We start from the raw sequence: 27,718 nt of genomic DNA on the forward strand, positions 1-27,718 counted from the left end.
TGGGGTTCACAGGTCCTGCCAGGAGCCTGCTCCAGCGCAGGCTTCCCATGGGGTCACAGCCCCCTTTGGGCATCCTCCTGCTCCAGTGTGGGGTCCTCCACAGGCTGCAGGTGGATATCTGCTCCACCATTAACCTGCACGGGCTGCAGGGGGACAGCCTGCCTCACCATGGCCTTCACCACGGGCTGCAGGGGAATCTGTGCTCCGGCACGTGGAGAACCTCCTCCCCCTCCTTCTTCACCGACCTTGGTGTCTGCAGAGTTCTCTCACACATTCTCACTCCTCTCTCCAGCTGCAGTTGCATAGGTGTTTTTTTTTTTTTTTTTCTTCCTCCCTTCTTAAATATGTTATCCCAGAGGCACTACCACTGTTGCTGATGGGCTCAGCCTTAGCCAGTGGTGGGTCTGTCTTGGCATTGGCTTTATCAGACATGGGGAAAGTTTCTAGCAGCCTCTCACAGAAGCCACCCCTGTAGCCCCCTTCCTGCTACCAAAACCTTGCCACACAAACCCAATACATTTATATAGACTAAGTTTTGATGCATTTTTAAGAATCCTGTAAGTTCAGATTTTTTAAGAAATTGATATAATTTGAAAATAATTAACAATGAAGTAATAGCTAAAAAGACCTATATAATGTCTTTCAAAAATTACATTGTAAATATGATTTGGTCTGGAATATCAAGAAATGAATCAGATGAGAGAACTATGTGGAAATTACTATTCAGTCATCTAAGATTTAAAATGTCTTGAGCTAGGGGAGCAAGGGTTATGGGCATTTTGATAACAGGGTACCTTCCACCAACATTGTTTGCTTTTGCATACTTGCTGCTTTGTCCTATATTGTTAAAGCTGGTTTGGATAGCTGTTTTTGTTTTTTTTTTTAACCTGTTTGCATTAATGAAAGGGCATGCTGTCTTGCTCTTACTATATCCCTCAAACTGTGAGGCATTTTTGTATGTAAACTTAGCCTTTCTTATACGCTTAGACTATTACAGCTATACTAATGCTGCTTTTTTGTGGTAAAATTTTTATTTTAATTGGAGTAACTTTGAAATCACTTCTTAAAAATGCAATTAATGTGATTTTTGTTGCTTGACAACACAGTAAGGTTTGTTAAAATTCTAACTAAAATTGTTGTTAATAAAACCATTTCACACAATAAGGGATCTTGAGTGTTTGTCAATATGGAGTCCACTTTAAATGTGCTCGTGCCCTAAGTGGATAATTTTAGTCAATTATATTCTGTGCACACCGTGGGCCCGTTTGTTCTGGTATAAGCCTATAAAAACTAGGGAAGCCATGGCCCTCCCCACTTCTCTCTTCTACCAGGTGAGCAAGATAGGATCTAATAGCATTCAATCCATGATGCTCCAATCTCAGCTCTTTAACCCGCCCCCTCCAAAACAAAACAAGCAAAAACCTCCCACCCCCCCAAAAAAGTGTACCCAAGGCAATATATAATCTTAAGTCAACCTTTGAAATCTTTCCAGTCTTTAGTGATTTTAAATTAATTAAAACTCCTCTTGTAGTGCCAGTATAGAGTGGTTGACATAGCCCTTAAAACCAGAGTGAAACAAGACTAGGGAGTGATTATCCCTCTCTCCCATCTCCTGACTTCTCCTCTTCTCAGCACATGGACCTTTTTGCAGTTGGATTGCCAGCTTGCACAGGCTCTGTCAGCATGGCCACCGCTACCAGAACCTCAGTGGGGGGAATTTTGCAAGCTGCTCTTGTGTTGCAGTAACCACTTAGCTTTGATTGACTGCAGGTTAGGAGGGAGGCTGGTAAAACGAAGCATCTTTATTAATGAGGGAAAAATCAAATTTAAAGTTCTCCATGTCAGTCAAACTTGGAGTGTGTTAGTAAAATGCTGATCTGAGTCATCAAAGGAGGGAGGGGGAAGTGTCTAAGCTAGATAAAATTTGCATCAGTATTGTTACTGGTATTGAAAGTAGTAGTATTTACAGTACCAGAGATTACTTTTCAGCACAGAGGAGACATTTGGAAGCTGTGTGACAGTGTCTCAATGGATGTTTCTTTCCACGCAGAACTCCATAGGAGAAGCATCCAGAAATAAACTCTCAAGTCTCACGTGGGACTGAAGAGGGAATGATGTATGCTGCTTAAGGTTAAGTGAAGGTTAAGTTTGACACCAGAATTTGCATTGGCATTTCTTGGAGGACACATTGATACAGATTCAGGTGCTTTCAAGTAATAAACATTTTTGACACTGCCATACTTCATTTGCGAACATTATGGTTCTGAATAGGTGTAATAGCCCTGTTACAAAAAAGTAGTTGTTTCCCAGAGCATGCTCTCTTTTTCTTTGGGAGTGATGCCTACTTTACCACTGAGCTATTAATTTTCTTCCGGTCATTAAGAGCAGTCAGAATTTGGTTTTGCAACTTTGCTTCTGCTTTAATTCTGTTTAGTTATGAGTAAGTACATTTTCTTTTGTGGATTTTCCTGTTGCCTAGTCAAATGAGAAATGTACAGAAAATACAGAAACAGAATAATTGGTTAATTACTTAGACCTTCAGAATCAAAAAGAAGCAATCCATTGTTTATAAATTGTAAAAAACAGAACAACTTTATCTGGCTGCTGGAGTTCGAAGTTCTGGTAGTGCTATTAACATGGTTGGAAAAAGGTTTTTTTCCTCCTTCATGTACTTCTGTAACTTCTATTATGGATAGGATTTACATGTGAAATTTTTGAGGAGTTAAGCCACCTGACTATGTATTAAATTGAAATACCCCAAGAAGAACTAATTAAATAATTAGTTGCTTCATTAACTGAAACAACTGAAAGTGAAATAGTTTATTTGCAGAATACAATCATATTTATTGCATGTATTCAGTAGTCAGGAATATAATAAGATTTGCCATGTAATAAAAGTTGGAAGGAGCACTGGAAAGGGAAACGCTTGAACTTTTGATCAAGATTGTACAGTTATTTTAATTCCTATGTTCTTGCAAATTTGTTCTCATCTGTTTACAGATGGGGTGAATTATTATTTATCTTGGCATACTCACTTCTGATGATTATCCATTTGATTAAAGAGCAACTGAATAAATTTTCTATTTTGCCAGTTGATAATGATTTCTGAAGACCTGACTTCTGAAAGAACTTTTATGGATTATGAATATTTATGTAGCTATTTTCCATTTATATAACTGTTCCATTTCATCTGGAGTAACATTTTCACCTAAATCAAGTACTGATTCTGTTTTACACTGTCCAAAAGGGCAAAAACATACTCTCAGTATTAATCATGATGAACCAAGACATAAGTCTCTGAAAATGTTTGTGAACATTTTAATATAAATTCAAATTACTATATTTTATTAATTAATTATAAATAATATAAATTTATATTAAACATGCATTAATATAAAACAATGCATTTCATAAGGTAAAAATACTGAATAGCAAAAATAATACTTTCAGATAACTTTTCTCAAAGTATCTTTGTTGCTGTTTAACATTTCATGTATTCAAGATTCAATTTGGAATGTTTAAAATGAGACTGGAAAAGTCTTTTTGATAGATTCTGCCAAGTTTACAGTACTAAATAAATATTTTTAGAGTGAACTGTAGCTGCAGTTCCTTTTTATATTTTATTCCCCTTTATAAATTGTGTAAGGAGTTGAAAGGGGAGGGAAAGTAACTGAAATCAGCCATTTGAGGAGGCCTTGTCCAGAAGTCCTTTCCTTTGCTTTTATTACTGCTTAGTATTTTATACTTTTCCTTCAAAAACAAAAGGTGTGTAAGTGCTTTAAAGATTATGCAAAACCAGTCAGGTATGAGGTTTGACTGGTGCCTTGTGTGAATTATTTCTAATTTGATTTTTTTACTTTCTCATTTCAATTAGGTGAATAGAATGGTGGGGTTCTTTGTCTTTTTAATAAAGAAGGTGTATTAACTCCTTTGTATTCTAATTTATTTTCTGAAACGTGATTGAGGAATATGTTAGGCATCTCCAAACATAATCACTTTAAATGAAAACTGTGATTATTTTAGAACCAAAGTCTTCATTAATAAGACGTGGCTACATAGAAGGGGTGTAATTAAAAATGAGTTCTAATTCTATTAAAACCCTCTTTTCTTACTGCTTGCTACCCCCTTATTTTTTTCTTTGAATCAGAGACACTTTTCTTTTTATTAATAAGTTAAAAATTTACTTCTGCTGAGTAGAGGTAAATCTTGTTTAAGTATTAAGAAAAAAATTGTCATAAAAATTTTTGTACTTTGGCAAATGTTTTTAACCAAGAGTACCATGATCCATAGATTATATGATTTGAAATTATATTAAAGTTATGTAAATATCGACTAAACATAATGTTAAAGGAATAATCATATGTGTCTCTAAGAAATTTCTCTTCTAATGCAATGAAGAACACTTGATTTTCCTCCATTGTGTAACATCTACCCTTGTAATTATAGACAGTAGTAGTGGTCTTGTAGTTGTCTTGTAATCAAATCAAATGATATGTGATCTCAGTTTTACCCAGTTACATGATGCCTTAAAAGCAATGTTTAGCACAGATGGAGCTGTGTAATTAGTTTTGCAGGTGGAGTGTTTGAAACTCAGACCACAGGACTATTATTTTCAAAATCTGGGTCTGAATCTTGGAGAGACCATAAGAGTGCATCCTTAAGTGTTCCCTCCAAGCTTCAGCCTACATCAGTTGAGTAAATGATGAACAAGTATAGTATCAAAACATGGAAGAAATGTCAAGATGTGATGGAGTATTTTGCTGAAAAGCTTTGTTGCCTGTTAACTATATTTTTTGTAAGCACTTCTCCTGTGTTTTTTAAGTAAAATAACTAAGGGATAATGATGCGTTGCTGAGAGTGGTACTTTTTTTTTTTTTTTAATGTTGTTTGGGGGAGGAGAGGGTTTAGTATCCTAATTCTTTATTAGTGGAATTATCTTTTCATTTAAAACTGTATTTAGCAATTATGTATAAATATAGTTTATGATGGGAATCATGAATGGGAAAGGAAACGTTTGGTATTGTTTACAGAAAAGTATGGTGCTCGTGTTACATACTCCATTTATGTTGTGTACATATTTCCAATAATGAGTATGTGGTGTGATTAAAATTTTTGGAAGGTTTTTCAGAAGTCTCTTTCCTCCTTATCTCATAAAGAGTAATAGAAGGTCTACCTTAATTTCATATCTGCTACCCTGTATTAACTGTGCTCTCTCACAAATGCTCTTATAAATGGCCTCACAGTTATATTAGTTCTGTGAAAAAAAAAATTTGGCACTCAGTAGCAATCGTAAAAGCAAATAAAATAGCAGCAATCATTAATAAGGAAAAGATGAGCAAAACAAAGCATTTTTATGCAACTGTATAAATTAATGATATGTCCATGTTTTGGATGTTGTATGAAGTTCTCACAATTTCCAGTCTCAAAAGAATATATTAGAACTAGCAAAAAGTATGAAGGATAAGAAGGGTGATTAAATATGGATTTCAGATGAGGAGTGAATTAAAAAAGTAGGACCGTTCAGCTTGGAAAAGAGATGACCAAGTGTATTTGAGATAGAGGTGAATAAACAGGAGAATATGATAGAAAACAATTGTTCTTTGCTTTTCAAAATGCAAGAACTAGACAGCTGAAATTAAATCATCCTATAGCAGACGTATAACAAGATATTTTTACATAAATCATGAGGAAACTGTGGGACTCATTACTATAGGATGTTAAGGATCCAAAAAGAGGAGAGTTCAGAAACTAATCAAAGAAACTAATGGAAGGAAATCCATCAGCTTGTTGAAACAAAGATGTTATTTCTGGATCAAGAAATTCCTGTGTCACAAGTGGTGGGAGGTTGGGATATAATGGAGAAAATTTAGTATATGCTTATCCTGTTCTTATACTTTTTGTAGATATTTGGCATTTTGCCACTGGGATAAATTAGATAGACCTTTTTGCTGGTTTTATATTCTTGAACAGTAGTTCAAACAGTAACACCAGGCAAACACATGGGAGAACTAGTGCAATATTGGGATAACCTTGTTCTCTGTACAGGGACAGAGAATTTGGTTTCATTTCCTTACGGGTTTCATCTTTGGAAAGGTAATTTTGTATTTTTCAAGTGCTGAGATACTTTGTGTAACAAATGAAAATCGTAATGCTAAGTAACAAAAATAGGGAAGAAACACACATATAGTATTAGAATAAATCAAAATTTTCACTCTTATCTTGGCTGTAGGTGTGTAATTGCACCTAACCCTAATTACGTCGCCCGTGCCTCTGGATCATGGTGAAAAAGTTGAAAAATGCAAGCAGTTGTACATAAAATGGTGTTCATTTTGGGAAAGCTGAACAATTAAGAGATCCAACAAGCTACTTACATAACAGAAACTCTCTGATCACTGATAAATTGTTTCTCATGCTTATTTATCTGCCTTTCAGTTTCCTCCTTTAAAATTATGTTTTGTGGTTAGAGTTGCATTATTGACTTCTCCTATTTGGCTGTATAATTCTGACCTTTGTTCTTGACTGTGTTATCTTCTACAGGTTAAAGAAAAGGTTTCATTGGGTGAAGAACCACATAATAAATTAAAAAGGGGGTGTGTGTGAAAAAGGCAATTAAGATGCACTTCTGGCTTTGTAAAACAACTGTCATTGCGGTCTCTGGTGCCTGCTTTAGAGGTTGAGGTTTTTGGTTTTATTCTTGCACAAAAAAAGTCTTAAATTATTAATGACAGCTAAAACCCTATGGGAGACCAGCCATAAACCAGAACAATTATCTTACACTATCTTGAGAGTTATTTAGAGAAGGAAAGAGGACAAATATTGACAAATCTGGTTAAAAAAAAATCTTAATCTTACAAATCTAAGTATCAGCAATTGCCTTTATAACCAAGGGGAGCTTCTTGTAAGGACTTTAAAAAAAGGTTTGGCTTAGGGAAGTTTTAAAAGAGTTTTTAAAGACCAATTCCTGTCCTTTATCAGTATCCTGCTCACTTCTGAGGACAAGAAAAATGTAACAAATTGTATACCTTATCTTGATTTTCTTAAAAAAAAAAAATATATATATATGGACCAGCTTTACTTGAAAGATGATGATTATTTAACAAACTTCAGGCTACCAAAACTGAGAAGCAACAGGAGGTATATTCCTGTGATTCCAATGATATGGAATCTTGCTGTTAATTTTCCCAATGCTGACACCTTATAATTCATGTGTATGTGTAATGTGATGGTATTCTTCTGCATTTTATCACATATTAAACAACATTATAGTGTTGCAAATTATTGTATTTACTGAGAAATTATTACTGCTTTTTGTACTAACTGATTAGATTTAGAAGTGTATTGATAGCTATTAATTAAAATTTATATGACAAAATGCACTTATCAAGGGAACATAGTAAGCTTTGAGGTAAAATTATGCTTGTTTATACATTTGACTTTGTGCTTATTTATAAAATATAGTCAACAGGCATTTCAGTCATTAACAAGAATTAGGTAGATTCTACAGGAAGCCTTTGTTCAAGCTCCATTAGTAAGTTTAGCTCAATTATAGATTATATTTTTTGTTATTATTTGCTGGAATCCACATATCTTTTTAATAGAAGGAATGCTGACTGGGACTTTCTTGTTTACTCTTAGCTCTCTTTTACCTAGTTATGTCACATATAGAGAATTAAATGGAACTATATAAAATGTCCAACATTTGTCTTATAATCAATAAAGAGTCATTGTACAGAAATGAGCTAGGGCTTTTCAATGTGTCTAAACACTGGTTTGTTTTCTCCTGTGTTAATTTCTGGGAAAAAAAGGCTGTATAGTAAGTAGTTAATGCTTTTGGCATCTAATTAAAAATGGAAGATTGTTGAAAATTAGCATGTTGGAATTGAATGTAGAGCTTCACAAATGGTGATGAGTGTTTGCATTGGAAAGTTTTGAAATATTGATACCAAAAACGTTACTAGGTATCTCAAAATTATTGATGTAAGCAAGCAGTAGGATGTCGAGAATTAAGGACACTTCTTTGTTCTTCCCATTAAGCTCCTGCTTTTCAGCAACATGAAGTGGAGTGTAGGATCACTATTGTGTACCTCTCACTTCAGTATTGGTTGAGATCATGTATCCCAGGCATTGTGGTTCTCCTGGGCTATCACTCTATCATTAATCATTAATGTGACCAAGATACTTTTGACACCTATACGTTATCAGTTGGAAGATAGCGCTGTCATAACTAAGTTCATTGGAATTGTTCTGCTTTTAAATATTGCATAGCCATGATTTATAGTTTCCAGGTTTTTCAGAGTCTTAGAATGTTTTATAACCAGAGGGAAATGTTTCAGTTCAAAATTAAAGCAGTTAAAGACCCTAAAGAAAATAAAAATTTAAGAAAAAAGTGGATGTGAGAATAGGGCACTTTAAAAATGGATTATTTGATTTTAAAATAGGTAATAGATAGCTTAATCTTAATGAGAGGAATGTAATTCCTTTTCTTACCAAATACCAGTGCAGTGGTATAAAAACAAAGCAAGCTGGCTTAATGGCAAGTGGTATTTAGCAAGGTAAGTGAATTGCATATGTTGATTGTTTTGCAGAAACCTGATTGCAATATGGAAGATACTTAGGTTAAACTTCTTTTTCTTTATGTTCAAATAATCATATCCTTTAGAATAAAAAGTAGATTATTTCTTGGTTAGGTGCTGAATATCTCAGGTAACCAAATTTCATTTAATATGACAGAACAAGTAATTAGGGAAATATTTTTCTCCATAGGTTCTCAGGAGGGACACAGGGCATAATACTCTCTCAGTCCCACTAGAGTGTATTGGATAGAGACTTGCTTCATAATGGCAATCGAGTGACAGGTTATACTGTGTAAGTTTGCAGGGAATGCAGAGCAGAAATTGAGGCCCTGGGTGGCGCGAAGTCCACCCATTCTCTGTCCAGTAGGAGCTTGCAGAAGAGGTGCTAATGGGGAGGGGTACGCAAGAGGGCTCCTTAATAGTGAGGAAAAAGCAGGTAGTGCCAGCAGAGCGTAACCCCTTTGCCTCTCTGATTACCCCGTGGGAAAGAAGGAGACAGTAAGAGAGCCTGCAGGCTATTTGTTTTGGATTTACAGGCCAAGGGTCAATATATGATGGCTGTTTAGAAGAAGGTAGTGGGCAAGGTAGATCTTTGTCCTGATGGTATGTGGCTATTTTCGTGATCTTCACCAAAGTGTGTAGGTAAAACATACACCACAATCCTCATGGTTAACATCCTTTATCACGATTTTCTTCTATTATCTTTAAGTTGTGTATCCTTGATGTGCCTGGGAACCACCCCACAGACTATTCTGAAATAAAATCCACCATTTTCCAAGACTGAAATTCCATTAACTGTATTGTGGCAATTTATTCTAGTCACAGAATGCATCTGTGAGTTAACAAAAAAAAAAAAAAATTGCTTTGACAAGTACATTTGAATAATAACAAATGTTGTTATCCATGAAAATAAAAACCAAATGTTTTGGTTTAGTGGAGACTTCTGTTGACTAAAATTGTCTATTAGTATTTATAGGAAATACATTCTGTTCACTTCTGCATGTGAAGTTGGGGACGCAGGAGTGTGTGCGTTGTAGGATTTTTAAGTTGTTTTAAAAACAGACGTTGCTATCTGCACAAATATTTTGTGTGGTACTGTTAGTTGTGTAATACAAATGAGATTAAAACCAATGTGTAATTAGTGAAAGTTTAATGTTCCTTAGTCTTTTAACTTTATTTATGGTGTTCTCTGATAACTATGTTAAACCTCTGCAAGGTTTGCTTCACAGAGATACTATATTATTCAAGCTACTTTAAAAAGAAGTATGTATACATTATGACTCTAGAAAAAGATTGGGGTTTTTTAAGCCACCATAAAAAAATGGGTAAATAGCTGAAAAATAAGTAAGGGATGCTGGTGACCTATTAGATTTGCCTGTGCAAGCTACAGTGGTGCAAGTGCATAGTCTTATTAACAGAAGAGGCTAGAAGAGCCTACCAAAGTCGTTGTAAAAGCCATTTTTTTTTTTGTTAGAGTACATTTGGCATTTGGTTTGTGACTTTGGTAACTCTCAGTTATTTCAATTTCCGTTCCTTCTCTTCTGGCTTGGAAACAAAAGAAGATAGGTTAAAGCAAAAACAAACAAACAAACCACAACCCCAAAGCACCACAAAATAACTTGTTTTAAAATACAACTGGTTATGGAAGCCTGGTAATTAGAAGCTTATTGTACCTGTCATGAGCTTATATTGTACTTGCATCTGTATCTTGAGCTTAAAGTGAAGTTTGTGAAAGTGAGACAGGAGAGCCAAGAATGGGCTATGAAATATTATAAGCAAAATGAACTAGGAATATCTGTTTAGTAATACCATATTTCATGCTCCTTAAGCTATGCTCATTTATTAATACCTTTATAGTCTGTAAAAATCAATTTTGAATTTTTGCTTTCACAGACGTGGCAAGCCTAAGCTACTTAGTTTTGCATATTAAAGTAAATGGTCATTAACTCTTCCCTTTTTGGAGGTAAGGAGGTCCCGTTCTCTAACAGGCTGATCTCTCTTTGATTAAGTCTAGATCAGAAGGAACATATAAGAAGAAGTAAACCAGACAAAGTGAAAAACAGTTGGTGCTGTTAGTTCCAAGCCTGAGAATAATTTTGATTTTACTTCCCTGAAAATAAACCTGCAAGTTCTGTTTCTTAGTCTTTCAGTATTCAGGTTCAACATCTTGAACTAAAAGCTCATATTCTGCTGTGGCCCAAAAAAGTCTGTTGGAGATGATTGGCATAAGAAATGGGAAGCGAGTCTCCTTCTGGTGACACAGAACACTAGACCGGGAGGATGTCCTCTGGTTTTGTGTTTTGGGTTACGTACTTGTACATAAAATGCCTTCATCGGTCTTCATTTCTGTCAGAAGTGACTGGATTGCTCTTCCAGCCTTCCTAAGTTGGTAAAATTTGTCCTTTGTTACACTTTAAATCTGTCTCCTCTTGCATTCCTTCAAAGGTAGGACTTTCAAGGAGTCACAGTCTTGTGCTAATGAAGCTTTTATGAGGGCAGCTGTTTGAACTTTATCAGACTAATTTCCATCCTACCCTGAAATCAAGCATTCTTTACAGTTATCTAAAGAACAGCTAGAGAACTTTGTGCCAAATAACCCACTTTGTATTTTTTGTGGTTTTTTTTTTTTTTTTTCTCTAAGCCTCAGTGATACTTAGAAAAGGTCTGGCTTTGTCAAGTATGTATTTAAAAAAGCAGGGGAGAGAAGAAGTTGAAATTTTCTTTCAGCAAACTATTAAGTCAAACTGTTAACTCTGTAAGTTATGCAGACTTGTGCTGTATCTGAATGTGGATACTTGTCTCAGTAAATCATATGTATACTTGACTGCAGTTGATCTACCATTGTTTTTGGTGCTTTGGTAATGCACACTTGCGTTAATATTGATATGCAGAATATGGTGTGGCAGTGTACCTGGAATTCTAACTTTAAGGTGTTCTCAACATAACTATCTACAATATTTTTCTCTTGATTGGACTTCTAGATCTGTGCTCCATTCGGAAGAGCAGTCCTGTGACTTTATTTCCAGTGAAACATCTTTGGTATTTTATTTATTGAATTTCTATTTGATATTTATATTATCAGAGGAGCAAGTTAATAAAACTCAACTAATCTGACCTGGATAATTACGTCTTATGTATGTTACCACAATTCTAATGTACTGCAGTACTACAGCATTCCTACTATAACACATATAGTTCAAACCATGCCTTGATGTTGTGCTCTTCTTAAACTAAATAATAGGCTGTCATTTCCATCTATCAAGTTTAGGGGTTTTTTTCCATGATATTTCAGCCAAAGAATTTTAACACCTCATCATGGTAAACACTCAGATGCTAATCAGGACTCAGTACAGGGGACAGGTTTTCTGAGCAGCACAACAAAATGATTTTTTTCCTTTCTTGCATCAAAGCAGATTATAATTTTGAATCGATGAAGAGAGTCTGGAACAATATCTCAAGACTCATGTAACTCAGTTTAAATACACAGAAATTTTTGTTTCTTAGGTACAGTTCCTTTAAGGGTGTTTCTTTGGGACAGCTTGCTGAAGTGACTTAATGTTACCATTGCCATTACTTAAGCTTTGCCATTATCGTTAGATAAGTGTTGACAACTGCTATTTCTCAGAGCTTATCAAATGAGCAAACATTTCTTCTGGGACTTGGGGAGTACTGGAATCATAGGACTGGACTGAATGGGTCTTGACAGACATATATATCTCGTGTCTGTTACTATGTTACTATCTGTAATTATGCATTCTAACGTGCTTGCTTTCTTTGGAAAACCTTCCGAAGATGAAAGTTCGCACCCTCTTTAAAAAATGTATTAGGGCTGCATTGTGCCAGCTTTGCCATGTGAAACCACAGGATGATTGTCTAGATAACTATAGAGTTTTTTTTAAATAAAGCATCAATAGTGCCTAATAAACCCGTGTGTAATTTTTTTTACAACAAAGGTGGTTTCAGTTTGACAATTGCTAGCTTTGTCCTTTCATTGTAGAAAATCTTACTGCTGGTGCCAGTGATGTTATTTAGAACTGTCCTCCCAGAAATTAAAGGAAAGTAGACAGTTCTTGTAATAATTTTTACTGTCTCTTCCTGGTTTATGTCCCAAGAAAGCTATTGTCCTGAGGCAGGTAACAATGACAACAGGATGACATTGGTGAGTACAAAGTAAATCCTCATTGCTTATAGAGCCTTTGTTCTTTCACAGTGTATGTTATCTTCCAAGCATTTCAAATAAATTTTTAATGTTTCTCTTCATGCTTGGAGAAAAGGTCTGAAATCTAAAAAAAAAAGATGAAAAACTGTAGGTATTATCAAAACTATTGACTTATAGAAATGACTGTAGGATGGGGAAGGGTATGATAAAATGCTTTCCCTGTAGTGGTGTAACATGCAAGCTTGTTTGAAATGGGGAATAAACATGCTTTATAGTGTATTCAGCAAATCTGGGTTTTTGATGTTCTGAGGCATACATTAAAGTGTGATGTTTTTGGAAGGACTCAGCAGGCCATGCTCAAGGTTAGCTGGGCTCATACTCTTAAGCTAAGTTTTTTATATTGGATTATGGTTTGATACTGTGTAATTTATTTTTTTTCCCTTCAGCGCTTTGTTAAGACCACTTATACAAGATTCATTAGAGTTTACTGAATTGAGCAGTGCTGCCCAGTGTGCAAAACTGTGTGAAGTAAATTTGAGGACAGAAGCCAAAAGTTTTAAACCATGGTGGGTTGATCGTAGCCAGCAAATAAGCACCCACTACCTTACCTGCTCCCCCCCACACACCCCCCAGAGTGCAATGGGGGAGAAAATCAGAAAAGCAGAAGCAAGAAAAACTTAATGGGTTGAGATAAAGGCAGTTTAATAAGTGTGTGTGTGGAACAAGTGATGCAAAGGCAACCCCTTGCCACCTCCCACAAGCAGACTGATGCCCAGCCAGTCTTTGTACAAACTCTAGTTTGGAAAGACTACCCCACAGTGTTCTTGCTGAGCATGATGGTGTGGAATATCCCTTTGGTCAGTCAGGGTCAGCTGTTCTGGCTGTGTGTGTCCCCTCCCAACCTGTTGCCCACCCCCAGCCTGCTCGTTGGGAGGGCAGGGTGAGAAACAGGCAGCCTGGGCACTGTGTAAGCACCGCTCAGCAATAGCTACAACATTGGTGTGTTATCAGTGCTGTTTTAGTCACAAACATAAACTACAGCACCATATGGCATGCCATGAAGAAAATTAACTCCATCCCAGCCAGAAGCAGTACACAAACCTACAGGAGTGCCCTCCTCCCCCAAGAGAAAATATAAGAAATTAAAGGTTAATCTTTCACTGAAATACTTTTAAGCTTGCATAATAACAAGCTCGCGCTTGAAGGTACCAAAAATGAAGCTGAACTTGTTACTTCATTCATATTTTCTCAGCATGTATAAAGGATATTTAAATTATTTTCTTTTCTCAGAATACTTCAAAATTGTCAATAAACTTATTAGGTAGCATTCCCTTAGTGGCACACTGCTGTGTGCGTACTATACATTATTCAGGATAAAAGTTTTTTTGAAGCTAAAATGAATGCAGACTCCTTTAAAAAGGGTACAGTAATGTGTAGCATTACGTGCTGTTGTAGCGATTCACATAAGAATCAGTCTTTTTAGTGCTGTCATTCGGTTATAAACCATGCTGTGAGCACACTGGGTAAGATTAATCTGACATAACTTTATGTGTGCCTGTCTGAACTAGTTGTCCTTTTATAGTCAGTAAGAAGTACTACATTCCCAGGGAAAGATTTATTTCATCCTAATGTTGCATTAAAACCAGTGAGATGAATCACTTCCCAGAAGCACCTTTTACTTTCCATTGATGGTAAAGAGAGTTTTGAAAATTACTTCAAATACACATACCTGTAATTTGGATCTCTAAAGAACTCCATTCAACAATTAAGCATTTTTTTTTAAAAAGGAATATGTACCAGTTATGGAAAATATCAGCTTTAAGCTTTTATTACTTGTGTTTTTCTCTGTAGTCACATTGATATATTTAGGTTAATAAATACATGTGATCAGCACACATTTAAGTTTAATTTATTTCATTTAGCATTCTAAACACTTTTACCTAAAGAAATCTTCATTCGTGCAGCTGAAGAAGAATCTTCCTAAAAACGTGAATTAATTGTTTGGAAATTTAATGGTTTAGTTAATGACCAGAAAATAGTAACTTGTTTTTTTCTGCCTGGGTCCGCCACCACTTTTGTCAGAGTACTGTGTTTTAATGCTTGAATTGGAGCCCTATCTTTATAAAAGAATCAGTAGCAGTCTGATTCCATGTATTTTGAACTCTCACTGGTGATTATGAAGTCAATTCAATATTGTTTTGTAGAAAAGATGTTCCAATTTGAACAAGAATTATTCTTGAATGTTATGTGATGGCCTTTGTTATCCAGGGTAGAATGTTTACTATTTTTTTCTTTAAAACAACTAATTGATTTGGGATTTTATGAGATTCTCACTCCTATCCCAGCTGGTTATTTTCAGCTCTTTCCCTGTGGAAATTTGTGCCAAATGCCAAGTCAGCTGTTTTGCAATGCCTAAAAAGATGTATGAACATCAAGGAGAGGAAGAAAATTAATAATTTTGTTTCCAAACTACTTACCTCCTATACTGACAAGGCAAGATTTTTTATTCTAATCAAGTATCTATATATTTTAACCTAAAATGGTTCTCACAAACTAGTCCAAAACAGATGAGAATGGTTGTCATGTTGACTGTGATATGCCCTCATTTATTCTTGGCTTTAGAAAAGACAGAGCAAGTGTGACAGTAGTTAATTAGGAGAGGGAAGGAAGGAGTGCCTTGGTGCAAATCTGTCCTGGATGTTGCTAGAGTTGTAGTAATTATACTATTGTGATAATTGAGTTTTTCAATGGCACTGTCTGTCTACTATTGTAGAATTTATATTCTTGATTTTTGCATATAGGAATCAAACTTGAAGCGAACTAGAAAGAAGTGCTTCTTTGATGGCAATGAACAGCAAATGTAGAGATTTAGATGTTTGAAGACTTTGGTTTATTAGTTCTAATATACTTTCTTTGATCAAGACAAATACATAAAATACAAGCCTGTTAATGTAGATGGGGAAAAAAGGTTACAAGAAAGAGCTTTGGTTTTCTTGTAGATAACTACAATCAAATTTCATTTTATGCTGGATAGATGTGAAACTGAAAAAATATCTTTGCCTGCTCAAAAGCGTTTACAGATTAAATACAAGTAGTAGATGGTTATAGATGACACCTTTTTCTCCTTGTATGCATCCTTGTAATTAAGACAGCATTTGAAGAAACCAAAAACTCTGCTGAAAAATGTATACTTAATAATTAAAAGTAAGTTTCAGTTGTACAGGTTCGTATTTATTAAGACTGTGAATCAGATGAGGAGTAGAGAGAAATATGTGTAAAATGTTAAAAGTGAACAGAAATGTCCAGCTTAGGTACCATGAAACTTCTTCCGAAGTATGAGTGCAGAACATGGAAAAATAGACTATTCTGAGAATTTTTTGATACTTTATCTATTTAACATGAAAGTAATTGCAAAGAAAAATGTTGTATTTGATCTCTCTGTGTTTGATTTTCACATTTTATTGTTGTTACTGTGTGTTTGTATTACTGTGTCATTCTTTCTTTAGCAGAATGCATTCATGTTTTTCATTTAACAAAAAAATACCAAATGCCTCTAAAATATCTTTTTGCATCTCCTGCACTTCTTAAGATCCTTATGCTTGGCAGTTGTTTGGGTTTTATTAATCACAGATGAAATTGTGTTGAAAAATCTTCATATCTTCAAGGTTTTTTTATAAAATCCGCCTAGAATAAGTTCTGACCTCTGCTTTCTTTGAATTTTTCACCATTCGTTTATTTCTTCTAAGCTTGACTGCCATCTTTCCTTTCCTTCTGTGTTCATTTGATGGATTTTCAAGTTGAGAAGCCATCTGTTATTGCAGAAAAGAAGACTGAGGGGTGACCTCATTGCTCTCTACAGCTTCATTGAGGAGGGGAGGTGGAGAAGGAGGTGCTGATCTCTTCTCCCTGGTATCCAGTGATAGGACGCATGGGAATGGTTCAAAGGTGTGTCATGGAAGGTTCAGACTTGACATTAGGAAGCGTTTCTTTACCGAGAGGGTGGTCAAACACTGGAACAGGCTTCCTAGAGAGGTGGTCGATGCCCCAAGCCTGTCAGTGTTTAAGAGGCATTTGGACAATGCTCTCAATAACATGCTTTAATTTTTGGTCAGCCCTGAAGTGGTCAGGCAGTTGGACTAGATGATCACTGTAAGTCTCTTCCAACTCTAACTATTCTATTCTATTCTGTTCTGTTCTGTTCTGTTCTCTCCTGTTCTGTTCTCCATTTCAATCCATTCTTCAGAACTTGATTTGAAGCATCTGGTTCTGAAGAATTGCTATTTTCACAAGTAAACAATTTAATTCTAGATGTTCAGCAGCACATATTTTACTCCATTTCGAGAACTGATCTGAATATACTATCAGGCATATGTAGACAGCTTCTCTATTTTGGGGAAGTATTTAATCTCTGTTCTAGATCAAAAGGGCATAAAAGGCCAGCCTAAGTTCTGCATAGATGCGGCAGCTTAGGAAGAAACACTTTTATTGCATAGTGTAATGAATGGCAGAAGCTTACTGAGGAATGGCCACAGTATTTAGAAAAATGAAGATTCTGAGTAGTGCAGCTGCTTTTGAGGACAGTTAAGATAGGTTCTTGGAGCAAGGAGTGTCAACCTGATATTGTAAACAACCTCAGGATAGGGAGGGTAGCCTAATTTGCTTATAACTGCCAGTTCAGTACATCTTCAGGAGGAGTTATGTTTGTTGGCCATATTCATCTGACTTGGAACCATGGTCTGAACATTAGTTTGCTGCTTCATTTCTTACAGTTGTGCTGTGAAAGATGCAGAATAGTTAAAAAGTGATACATGAGCCTGACAAAGTACAAGCAATAATTCAAGGTACTTAATCACAGTAAAAGCATGGTCTTTACTGAATATTAAATGTTCACTTGAAGAATGCAAATTAAGACCAAGTGTTTGACGTAAGAAAAAAGATTTTGTTTGAGATCTATGATATGGAAGGAGCACTGATTTATGGTATGATATACTGGCTCCAGTAAGGATTTCTATCTTAGGGTTCATAGTGTACTCTAGCTGAAATTTGTCTTAATACAGAACTCTTCCACATGCTATATTAAAAAATGTTACTTTATGGTAGTATGATTTAACTTTTTTTGTGTGTGCTATTGCATCCAGAACTGTACCCAAGTTATAAAGTTGCAAATTCATTATGAATTTTTACAGTTGCCTACTGACAGTTTTTAATGTGGTTTAGTTATGTAAAGTAGTACCCGCAGGGACTCCAAGGTCTCTTTTCTGGCTGATAATAGCAGATTTGAGAGTCTGTCATTTTGTACATATGGGTAAAACTGTAATAATGTGGTATTAATTTGCATTTACTAACTTCGAACTCTTCTTATATGCTGTTGTCTGGCCACTTGATATCAGAAAAATCTTTGCAGCTCTCAGTAGTTGGTGTTTTTTAACTGCATTTAATGATTTTTGGCTCTTCAGCAAACTTTGTCCTTTCACTAGTATCCACACTTGTTACCAGCTCATTATCATTGTGGTTCTCCACTGATAACCTCCCTCTGTTGTGAAGACTGAGTGGTTATTCCCCTTTACCTACTGTCTTTTGCTTGGGAAATGCAGGTGTAGGAATGTTGTTAGAGAATCTTTTTTTTTTTTGTAGTGAATGTTCTACTTCTTTTCTTGGCTGAATTATATTTTATTTTTCATGTTTTAAAGCAGAGATGGTTGCTTTGTATTACTTCTTGAACACAACTTAACCATGGTCATTTATTTCTGTATACTCACTTCATTTTTGGTCTTCTTAGACTTCTTTTTATCATGACTGTTAATATTTTTAATTTATGTTGATTTTTACGATGACAACTTTAAAAAAGTAACCCCCCTCATGTTCTTAAATTTTTGCCATCACTGTTAATTAGTTCATTAATTTGTTTCCTTTATTGAGCAACTTGATTTTAATGATAATTATGATCATTGTTAGTGGCTGAAATATGCTTAAACTGCAGTTAAGGGAAAATCAGCTACATTTTAATGTTCTCTGTGTTGAAATAAGCAGTCACTCTGATGGACTATAAATCTCTTGCTGTCAAATGGACAAGTAAAATAATTGTAATACCTACTGCATAGTCCATAGCCCAGTAGAAGATTCTCCATAAAACCAATTTTATTAGCATTCACTGTATTTTTTGAGGCAGATTTGCTGTGATGTTTTATATATACAGACAGCTTGTTTTTAATAGTACTGAAACATCCCATCACTTTGGACTGATACAGTGAGCTCTGTTTCAATCTGTTTTAAATGTTACATATTAGTATATTAATTTACATTAGTGAGCAAATACAGTTTAAATTATTTTAGTCTGTTGTGAATTATTTTAGTCTGTTTCAACCGTTCTATGTTAGTTTATTAATTTATATTAGCAAGAATTTTACAATGAATAGTGTTTGAGGAAAGAGGGATCAGTCTGTATTGAATCTCTGCATTCCAACTGAGGTATTACTTTTTTTTTCCTTGGTTTTAGGTCCATCTGTTATCAAAAAACAAATGGTGGGATTCATCTCACATAAATTAGGTATCTGAAAGGTGTATATCTAAATATTATCATAGAATTGTTGAAGTTAGAAGGGATCTCTGGAGGTCCCCTGATCCAACCCTCCTGCACAAGCGGGATCAACTACAGCTCGTTGTCCAAGTCTATGTCCAGATGGCTTTTGAATGTATCCAAGGATGGAGACTCCACAAATACGGTTTCTCATCCTAGATTTCCTGCATGGAAAGAAATGGAAAGAAGTAGACACTGACCGAAGGTGCTTCATTTCATCTTAGGATAAGCATCTAAGAGAGTTTAATTGAATGTCTTCTACAGGTGCCTGTTTTACCTCTGTGTGTTTCTAACATAATCTCAGAGAGGCTCATCCAGGTGGAGAGATACCTGAAAAAACAACAACCCAGATTGCTGGTGAAGTGTGCACCAGTTACTGCAGTTTTCAGAAACAGAAACTCCACCTGGGTTTCTTGAAAAGTGTGGTGCTTTCCTCTCTAAAACTATTTCATGATTCTAAAGAATGACCGTAGAAGAACTCTGCTTCTACTTTTGACAGTTTTATTGCCTGCCGTTGGTACACATTATGTGTTTACCAGATATGCAATATATGATATATGGTCACAAGTTCTAAACTAAAATACTAATCATAATTAGGATAATAGTTTTATTTGAATGTAATTAGATGTCTCAGGGGAACTAAGGAGGTAGTTTATATATTTAGTATATTAGAAGCTTTTATGTTAGAAAATTATAAATCTGCTGTTAGCAATTAATTGATAGAGAAAAAGTAATTTGTAAGTGGATGAAGAGTATGAATGAGGATAGAAGCCAAAGCTAGTCCTTGCTTAGTTCTATTAATTCTGTCTGATGATTGGAACTGAAAGAAAACTTTGAATATTTGGATAGGTTTAACCGTCAAAAAAAAGTTTGCATAGTATTTCAGCTTGCTTCTTGTTTGGAGTTTAATTCGAACACAATACCAACTGCTTTTAAATAGTCTATGAAATAGCTTTCTATTAAAAATGAACACTGAAGTTATGCACTTGTAAGTGATGAATTCTTTGAATATATTTAATTTAAAACATATTATGGCAATATTAATTATATAACTTCCTGAAACAAATTGAAAAAATGTCTTAAAACTCTTTTAGAATTAATTTATTCTGTTCTTTTGCCTTTCTGAATTAGGTGATATGTTTGCAGTTATTGAAATTTAACATTGGTGCTTTCAAAATTCTTCAAGGTTACTAGGATTAAGTAGGATGCAAAAGAGTCAGGCTTTATGTCCTTTCAAAATTGAAAGATGTTTCTGCCATTAAAAGGGGATTATTTTTCTAAACTAAGTTTCATATTCAGTTCAGTAAGGTGTTCCGAGTTCATCTTTTTAAAGTTACGTAAGTGGCTGATTGAAATTGGTGGATTCCATTCCTTAAGATATAGTTGATCTTGACTATACATTTTGAAAATTTTTGGTAATTCTTTTTTTTTTTTTTTTTTCTTTTTTTTCCCCTCGTAAAATGTGCCCAGTAGTTGTGCTATTTAATTGGAGCTCAGGACATCATTGATAGCATTTTGCAAGTATGTGGGCAGGTAGGAGTCTGGCTAATTTCAAACTAATTTCATCAGTACTGCTGTTAAATCACTCTTCATCTGAGTGCTTGTTCCTCACCGAGTGCTGTCTCTCCCTTGCACCAGCAATAGGTTTCCATGGCCACATGATGAACTGATCTGTGGTATAATTGAGCAAGTTTTCCATGTTTGGTTTGGTTCAGAGCAGATCACTGATACTTTTTCTGAGCCTGACTGCATGACTATTTGGGTGATACAATAGAAAGGGCAGTAAGGTCTTGCAAACATTTAACTAAGGGCAAATGTTAGCTTATATCAGGAGAAAACATAGCTAAATTATTTTCAGTGTCTTTTTATTTCTGAGCAAGCAAACTTCTCTTCAGAGAACTGTAGGAAAGCTTCAATTACTTTTGAGATTTTCAGGTTCTGCAGCTTCTGCACTATGTCTCCCTGGGCCAGGCTACCATTTCTATTACTTTATAGCAAGGAATATTTCAAATATTTTTAAATTTATTTTATTAAAGTGTTGTATGGAAAAATTGAAGGTATTATTTTATTATATTACTGTGTATATTTTGTACAAGCTATGTTTTTCATAGCATGATTATTAATTTGCTGTGTTACAGATCATAGCTGTGAGTTTCTCTATCAAAATTACCTCTCATCATGGAAAAAGTATTCAGTCTTTGTCACAATGAAGGTGTGAAAGGCACTAAACTATGTATTTCACATCGTAATACTGTTCTTGTTTTTCTTTTGTAGCTGGTTGGTGGCGAATTTGATCTAGAGATGAACTTTATAATCCAGGATGCAGAGAGCATTACGTGCATGTCAGAGCTTTTGGAGCACTGTGATGTAACGTGCCAAGCAGAAATCTGGAGTATGTTCACAGCAATTCTACGTAAAAGTGTCCGTAATTTACAGACTAGCACGGAAGTTGGCTTAATTGAACAGGTACTTCTGAAGATGAGTACTGTGGACGACATGATTGCAGGTATAAATTGCCAACTGATAAAATAATTATTGCATTCTTAACTGTCAACATTTTGTGATTATGGAAGGTTTTGGGATATCTTGAGGTTCACTTAAAGTGATATTTTGGTTAGTACTGCTATTAAGTCAGAAGTACTTTTTTATCAATTTCAGAAAAATGACAAAAATATATCTTTAGTTTAAAATATATGTAGATACAATGTTTAAAATAACTGCCTGTTAATTCATCTGAGAAGATAATGTTATCTTAGTGAGAAAAAAAAGCAATTTTGAACGTAATTAAGAACAGTGCATGTTAGACTACTTACATGTCAAGGTAATATTTGAGGTTTTAAGTGCATTGATAATTTTGAGTTATTCAAATGTTAGAATTGTTATTATGATCCACTTTAAATATAACCTACATCTGACAGCATATCAGAAATTATTCATAGCTTTGAATGCTGGACATTTGGATTATATTAAACAATCATTTCATAATGTATAGCTGTGCTGCTTATAATATCTCTTTGTTTTTTATACCTGTGTTTTTTAACATCCTGTAATTTTTTTCAGCATTAAAAAATACCATACTTTGTTCACTTACTGAAAATAAGTGATGAAGTTGTTGCACAGCTAAGGTGCAGAGTATGTTTGAAGGAGTTTATGTTATTCCATACTACGTCCTGTCAGTAGCAGGGTACAGATTGTAATGCTGAATTACTTGGTTAGAGGAGCAGGTTTGGTTGTCACATTTAAGTATGACAGCTAAGAACTACATATGATTATTATTTATCTACTCCTTATTTTTCTTGGGGAGGAACTTAAGCCAAGCAGTTTCTTTCAACTCAATGTGAAGGTAGTTCTTCAATTTTATATAGTTTGGGACTGATAGTAAGATATTTAAATTGTGAGGCATTTTTGAAAGACTGAAGAGGTTTGTTTTCTGTAATTCTAAGTTTTTAGTTGATGATCTGATGCCTGAAACATATATAGGCTTTGTGGAACAGTAAACCAGCCAGGATTTGTGGAACAGTAAACCAGAGGAGGATAACAGCAGCATGAAAACTGGATTATTCAGGAATGTTTTTGTCCTTGGCCTTTTTCAGTATAAAGGTGCCTGTAATATTAAGTATTTGATAAAGCTACATTCTGTATTTCAAAGCAAGTCTTAGTGAAGACCTTGTTGATTAGAAATGTATGCATAAGTGCTAAAACCAGAAATGTTGTGCTAAATATTGTACTGCAAGATTCAGACTGAAGTATAATAGATCAGTAGCTTCACAAACCAATGATTTTCACCAAGTATGCTTTGTTTTGCGGGACTTGTAAATATGTCAGAATAATATAAGGGCAAAGATGCTGTTTATTTCACATTAAATATAAGACATTAGTTGATGAAAGCAAGCATTTTTATCTTGAAGTTTTTCAGGGTTTCACTCATGGAAGTAATGTGCTTACATCAGTAATCATACCAATACAATTTGTCCAATTGGAGCTCCCCTAAATAGTACTTCTTTATGTGGCGTATATAACTGTGATGATATCCCCATTAGAGAGAAATTTTAAAAAATGCTTAGCTAATTGTAGAAGTCAGAAATCAAGAGTATAGGATCTGGCTTCCAGGAGCATTTGGGAATTGAAAAATAACTCTGAATTTGCAACTATTACTATAAACCAGGGGTAGTACATTAATAAAATAATTAATGGAGCCTCTACCCATTAATCTTGTTCTGAGAGTGGTCACACAGTACTTCAGAAAGAGACCTTTCACAGAAAAAACATCAGTAAGCTTGCTCTTCTGTATACTTACACGGATGAAGAGAGCACATATTTAATTTAAAATCAAAGCTGAAAATTGGAGTTCTGATGGCATTTTAGATCTACAATGTGTGTGAAATATCTGAATAGTGTGTATATCATGAGCAGGGGTTTAACAGAATCACACTTTGTAGGGTCTTTCTCTGAGAATTGTAAATAGATCTGAAAATTTTTCTGGCAAAGACATGGAAGCAACTAAATTCATCATTTTGCTTTTATCTCTTGATTTCTGCAAGCACCTCACCACCCTTTTATAAACGGTAACAATGTTGGTAATAAGTCTTACAAGTAATAAATATGGTCGTGTAATAACTAGTCCAATGGTAGGCACTTGATGACAAAATCAGTGACAACTAATGCAGTGCCTGTGTTCCCTAATCTGTTATGCAGAAGTTGAGGTCATAATTGACTTCAGATGATTGTAGAACTGCTGTGCTCCAAGTATTTCTACGAACTTTCCAAACCCAGAGAATGAAGTAAGAAATTTTGTGGCAAAATGATTTTTAACATTCAGGGAGGAGGTTTTGAACAAGAGCTGTGTTAGTGCTTACTCCTAGGAAGTTAGTACCCTTTTTTCCCAAAACACTTGCTAATACTCTGTCAGCCCAATGTTTTGCAATTGGCTTTCATCATCTGGGAAGGGTACAAGTTTTCTGGTTTTTATTTGTTTTTTTCTGAGGAGTTGTTTGTTTGTTTTTAGGTCATCTCACTTGTTCCTTTGTGAAACGCTTTGCTTAGACCTAGGTAAGGTTTAAATAGACAAGACAGGCATAATCTCTGTTTTATGTTCTGACAGCACACTTTCAGGACCAGTCTAAGTTGGAAGCCACTCTTCTCTGGTTTTATGAAAGTAAGACAATGGTAAATAAACATGTATCCAATCTTTTGCAGTGAGAAGAACTCTTTTATCTCTTTAGATGAAGATTATCAGATTCGTGAGGCTTCTCAGCACTTTAAATATCTCAGTTCTTGAGATTTTGCAGATTCTGTGGTCAAGAATAAAAGCTTAAACACCTTGAAAGTCTCAATTACAATCCAGATGGGATCATTGCCACTTGTACTCCAATTTGCTTTCCAGAAGCATCACCTGTCGGAAGTCACCTTTGTACTGTGATAATCTGCTATACTAAGACAGGGGATAGTCAGCCATTTTATCAATGGTTAAGGGGAAAAGATTACTAAAATATTTGCACAGGCGATTAGCATATATTTTTTTTTAACAGCTGCACAGGATCTTCCTTGAGGGATTCCCTTTTTACAGTTCTCTGTTTCCAGGTGATGAGTAGTGAAGCAGATCATCTGCTCTGAGAGACTCTTTGGGATAGTGTGTCTGTAGTACCTTCAGAGAAATCTGAATGGTGGATGAGAAAGTAGCCTGAACTCGTACAGACTGGATATGTCTCCCTTGAGGCCCATTTTATTTCCCGCAGTTCTGTTATGATGCTGTAGGTAATTGGTCTAAAATTGTTGAAATTGAACTCTTAAGCACTGAAACAGTTCCTAGTTTTTAAGCAAAAATGTTAGGTTTTGACTACTCTGTCATTAATGGGCTGTTAACGTGTATTTCTTTCAACTGGTTCCATAAGAAAAACTGCAAAATTATGACATTCTCTATTGCCAACCTGTAGAAATTACTTTACTTCACCAACAGAGTTAAAATGCACAATTTCACGGCTGTCTGTTATTAAAAGGTTAAGGAGGCATGAGGGTAGTTTTCCTGAAGTTGTGTTTCCAATGCTGTTTAATATGTCTTCTAAAGTTAATGCCATACTATTAATTTTGATATATACTCATTGTTACTTGAAAGACAGGCAGGCTCTTTACCATTGTATTTTCATACTAAATGACTGAATTAAGTATTCCTTCGAGGTTTCTGGTTAATTTATAGATCATATATAAACTTCGTTGTATGAAAGTAGTTAGAAGGTGCCATTAACAGAAATAAAACCTGTTTCATTCAGTGCATTTTAGAAATGCATTAAAAATGAGAAACGATGCATGTTTTCTCCTTCTGGACTTGATATTATTTTACACAATCTTGTTTCTGAAGTGAGATCATAGATACTAGTTATATATGTGATCTTATTTAAGATAAAAAAAAAGAAGTAAACATTAAAAAAATCCAATTGTAGCATGTTTTGTGACCTTTGTCCATTTATAGATGAGTTGATTATTAGGATTTGTAAACCAGATGTGGACTGACTCTTTTATATGAGATTTCTAGTAAGTATGAATAAAGTTGGGTAATAGAGTACAGTTCTTTTTAAGTCTTGTTATATTGAAACAAGAAACAAACCTTCTTTAGAGGTGTTTACAGCAATATTTTTAAGTAGCATTAAGTGCTTTGACTTCCACAGATGTTCTTTGCTGTGTCTTTACTTGTTACCTACTGGGCTTCACTCTTCCAGGTCTTTGTTTTACCCAGAGTTATGTTGTTAGGGAGCTTACATTTATTTCTCTCCATCAATGTTTTATTCATTATCTATAAATATGTATTTCTAATGCCTGTGGGTTATCAACATCTTCAGTAGAAATAAAAAAATTTCTGTGCCATAAGGTAGTACAGGGCTATAACAATGAAACAAAGCAGCACATGTTCAGTAATTTTAAAAACCTGCCAATCATTTCTGTGTTTGACTGTACTAATTTACAATTTTGTCATCTATGTTAGAAGATTTTTTTTAATGATGTTCTGATTTTCACCAAACAACTTTGCTTCTAAACAACACTTTTTCTCTGTAAAGGGAGCAAAATTTGAAGTAGCTTGATCTAAAAAGCAAGCTAACACTACAAAATAAGCATTGGGAAATTCTCAGCCAAAGACTGGTATTCACTTGTGCTGATTTCCCTTTCTGAGTTTTCAGTGTGTTACTGTTCTCAATTTCTGATCACGTACAATATATGCAATCACTGCCAGCTTCACATTGCAGACTGGAGACTGTACAGTGAAGGGAGCAGATGCTTGTAGGTACTGGAGGAGGAGCTGAGTAGTAGAATTCAGCGTCGTAAAAGACAAGAGGTTTTAGTTTTCTTAGCTTTATTTTGCTTTCCCTTAATAAATTGTGTCACAAATATAATGTGCCACTAATTTTAAAGGGAAAATTAAATAAACTCTTTCTTTAAATAAGAGAAAAAAAAGTCTATACTTGAAAATTAGGAATATATTCAGATCTTATGGTGAAAATGTCTGCAAGTTACAGTGGTTTTCTTTTGCCTTTCCTGACATGCAGTTTCACTCACTGAACAGCTTACCATGTCTCCTGTAAATTAAATGATATTTCATTCTTCACACATGCCTTTTGCTTACTGAAGACCAAAAGTTGGTTTCATAGTGGAACAAGTTAAACAGATATTGATGATTTTACTCAAACACACATACGTAGGGTTTTGCAGAGAGAAAAATTGTTTTAAAACAAAATATCAATGCAAAATGTCCTTGAAAAGGATGGATGCTTTTTAAGACTACTCTTTGTCAGCACTTCTAAGAGTCATACTTTCACTAATGAACAAGGAGAACATGTAGTCCTGCAAATAAGATGTAAGCTTACTCATGTCTTCTATAAGTTTTATGGCGGGAGTTTTCTGACTGTTGAGCAGATTGAAAAAGTTTGTTAATGCTGATTCTATTGTGTCATAGCTTTTTTGTTATGGAAACTCTGTAATTCACTGCTGGATCTCTGAATTAAATTTCATATGCCACATCTGTGAAGATAAACAAATTGTTTTTCCTCCTGCTAGAGGAAGTAGTAATTCTTAGTAATGCGTTTTATTCCAGAAGAAAGTGTGGAGTATAATGCGAGGTCCAGCATCCCACAAGCTAACAAATTCTTAAAATGATATTCTGTGTTTCAAAATAGAGATCCAAGCACTAGAAGTAATTTTAAACCTGATATTCTCTGAAATACAAGTTATGTAGTGTTATTACTTTAAAAGTTTATGGGTTTTGAGATGTTTTAAGGAAAGCAGTATTACATAAATTCATTAGCAATTTTGATAACTTCTTTTTATTGTGGTCTTTTATTGTTTTCTCACTATGATTTTTTTGAGTTTTTTGTGTGGTTTTTGTTTTGGTTTTTTTTTTTTTTTTTTTTCCCCTGGCCTTTC

The 27,718-nt window shown here is 34.8% G+C and overlaps 1 protein-coding gene across 4 annotated transcripts in view; it reads left to right on the forward strand.

The window, feature by feature from the left end:
- The window catches only part of NBEA (neurobeachin), a gene marked incomplete at its 5' end in the record, with an annotated part of 522,572 nt that overhangs the window by 67,437 nt on the left and 427,417 nt on the right, over nucleotides 1-27,718 (forward strand). For all 4 annotated transcript variants that reach the window (XM_082332788.1, XM_082332786.1, XM_082332789.1 and 1 more), the window contains one exon: nucleotides 21,584-21,815. In XM_082332788.1, coding sequence (XP_082188914.1) covers nucleotides 21,584-21,815 — 232 coding nt within the window. The remainder of the gene's footprint in view (nucleotides 1-21,583; nucleotides 21,816-27,718) is intronic.

The sequence above is a fragment of the Platalea leucorodia genome (genome assembly GCF_965183815.1).
Source record: "Platalea leucorodia genome assembly, chromosome: 2".
In the NCBI taxonomy this organism is placed as follows: Eukaryota; Metazoa; Chordata; class Aves; order Pelecaniformes; family Threskiornithidae; genus Platalea; species Platalea leucorodia.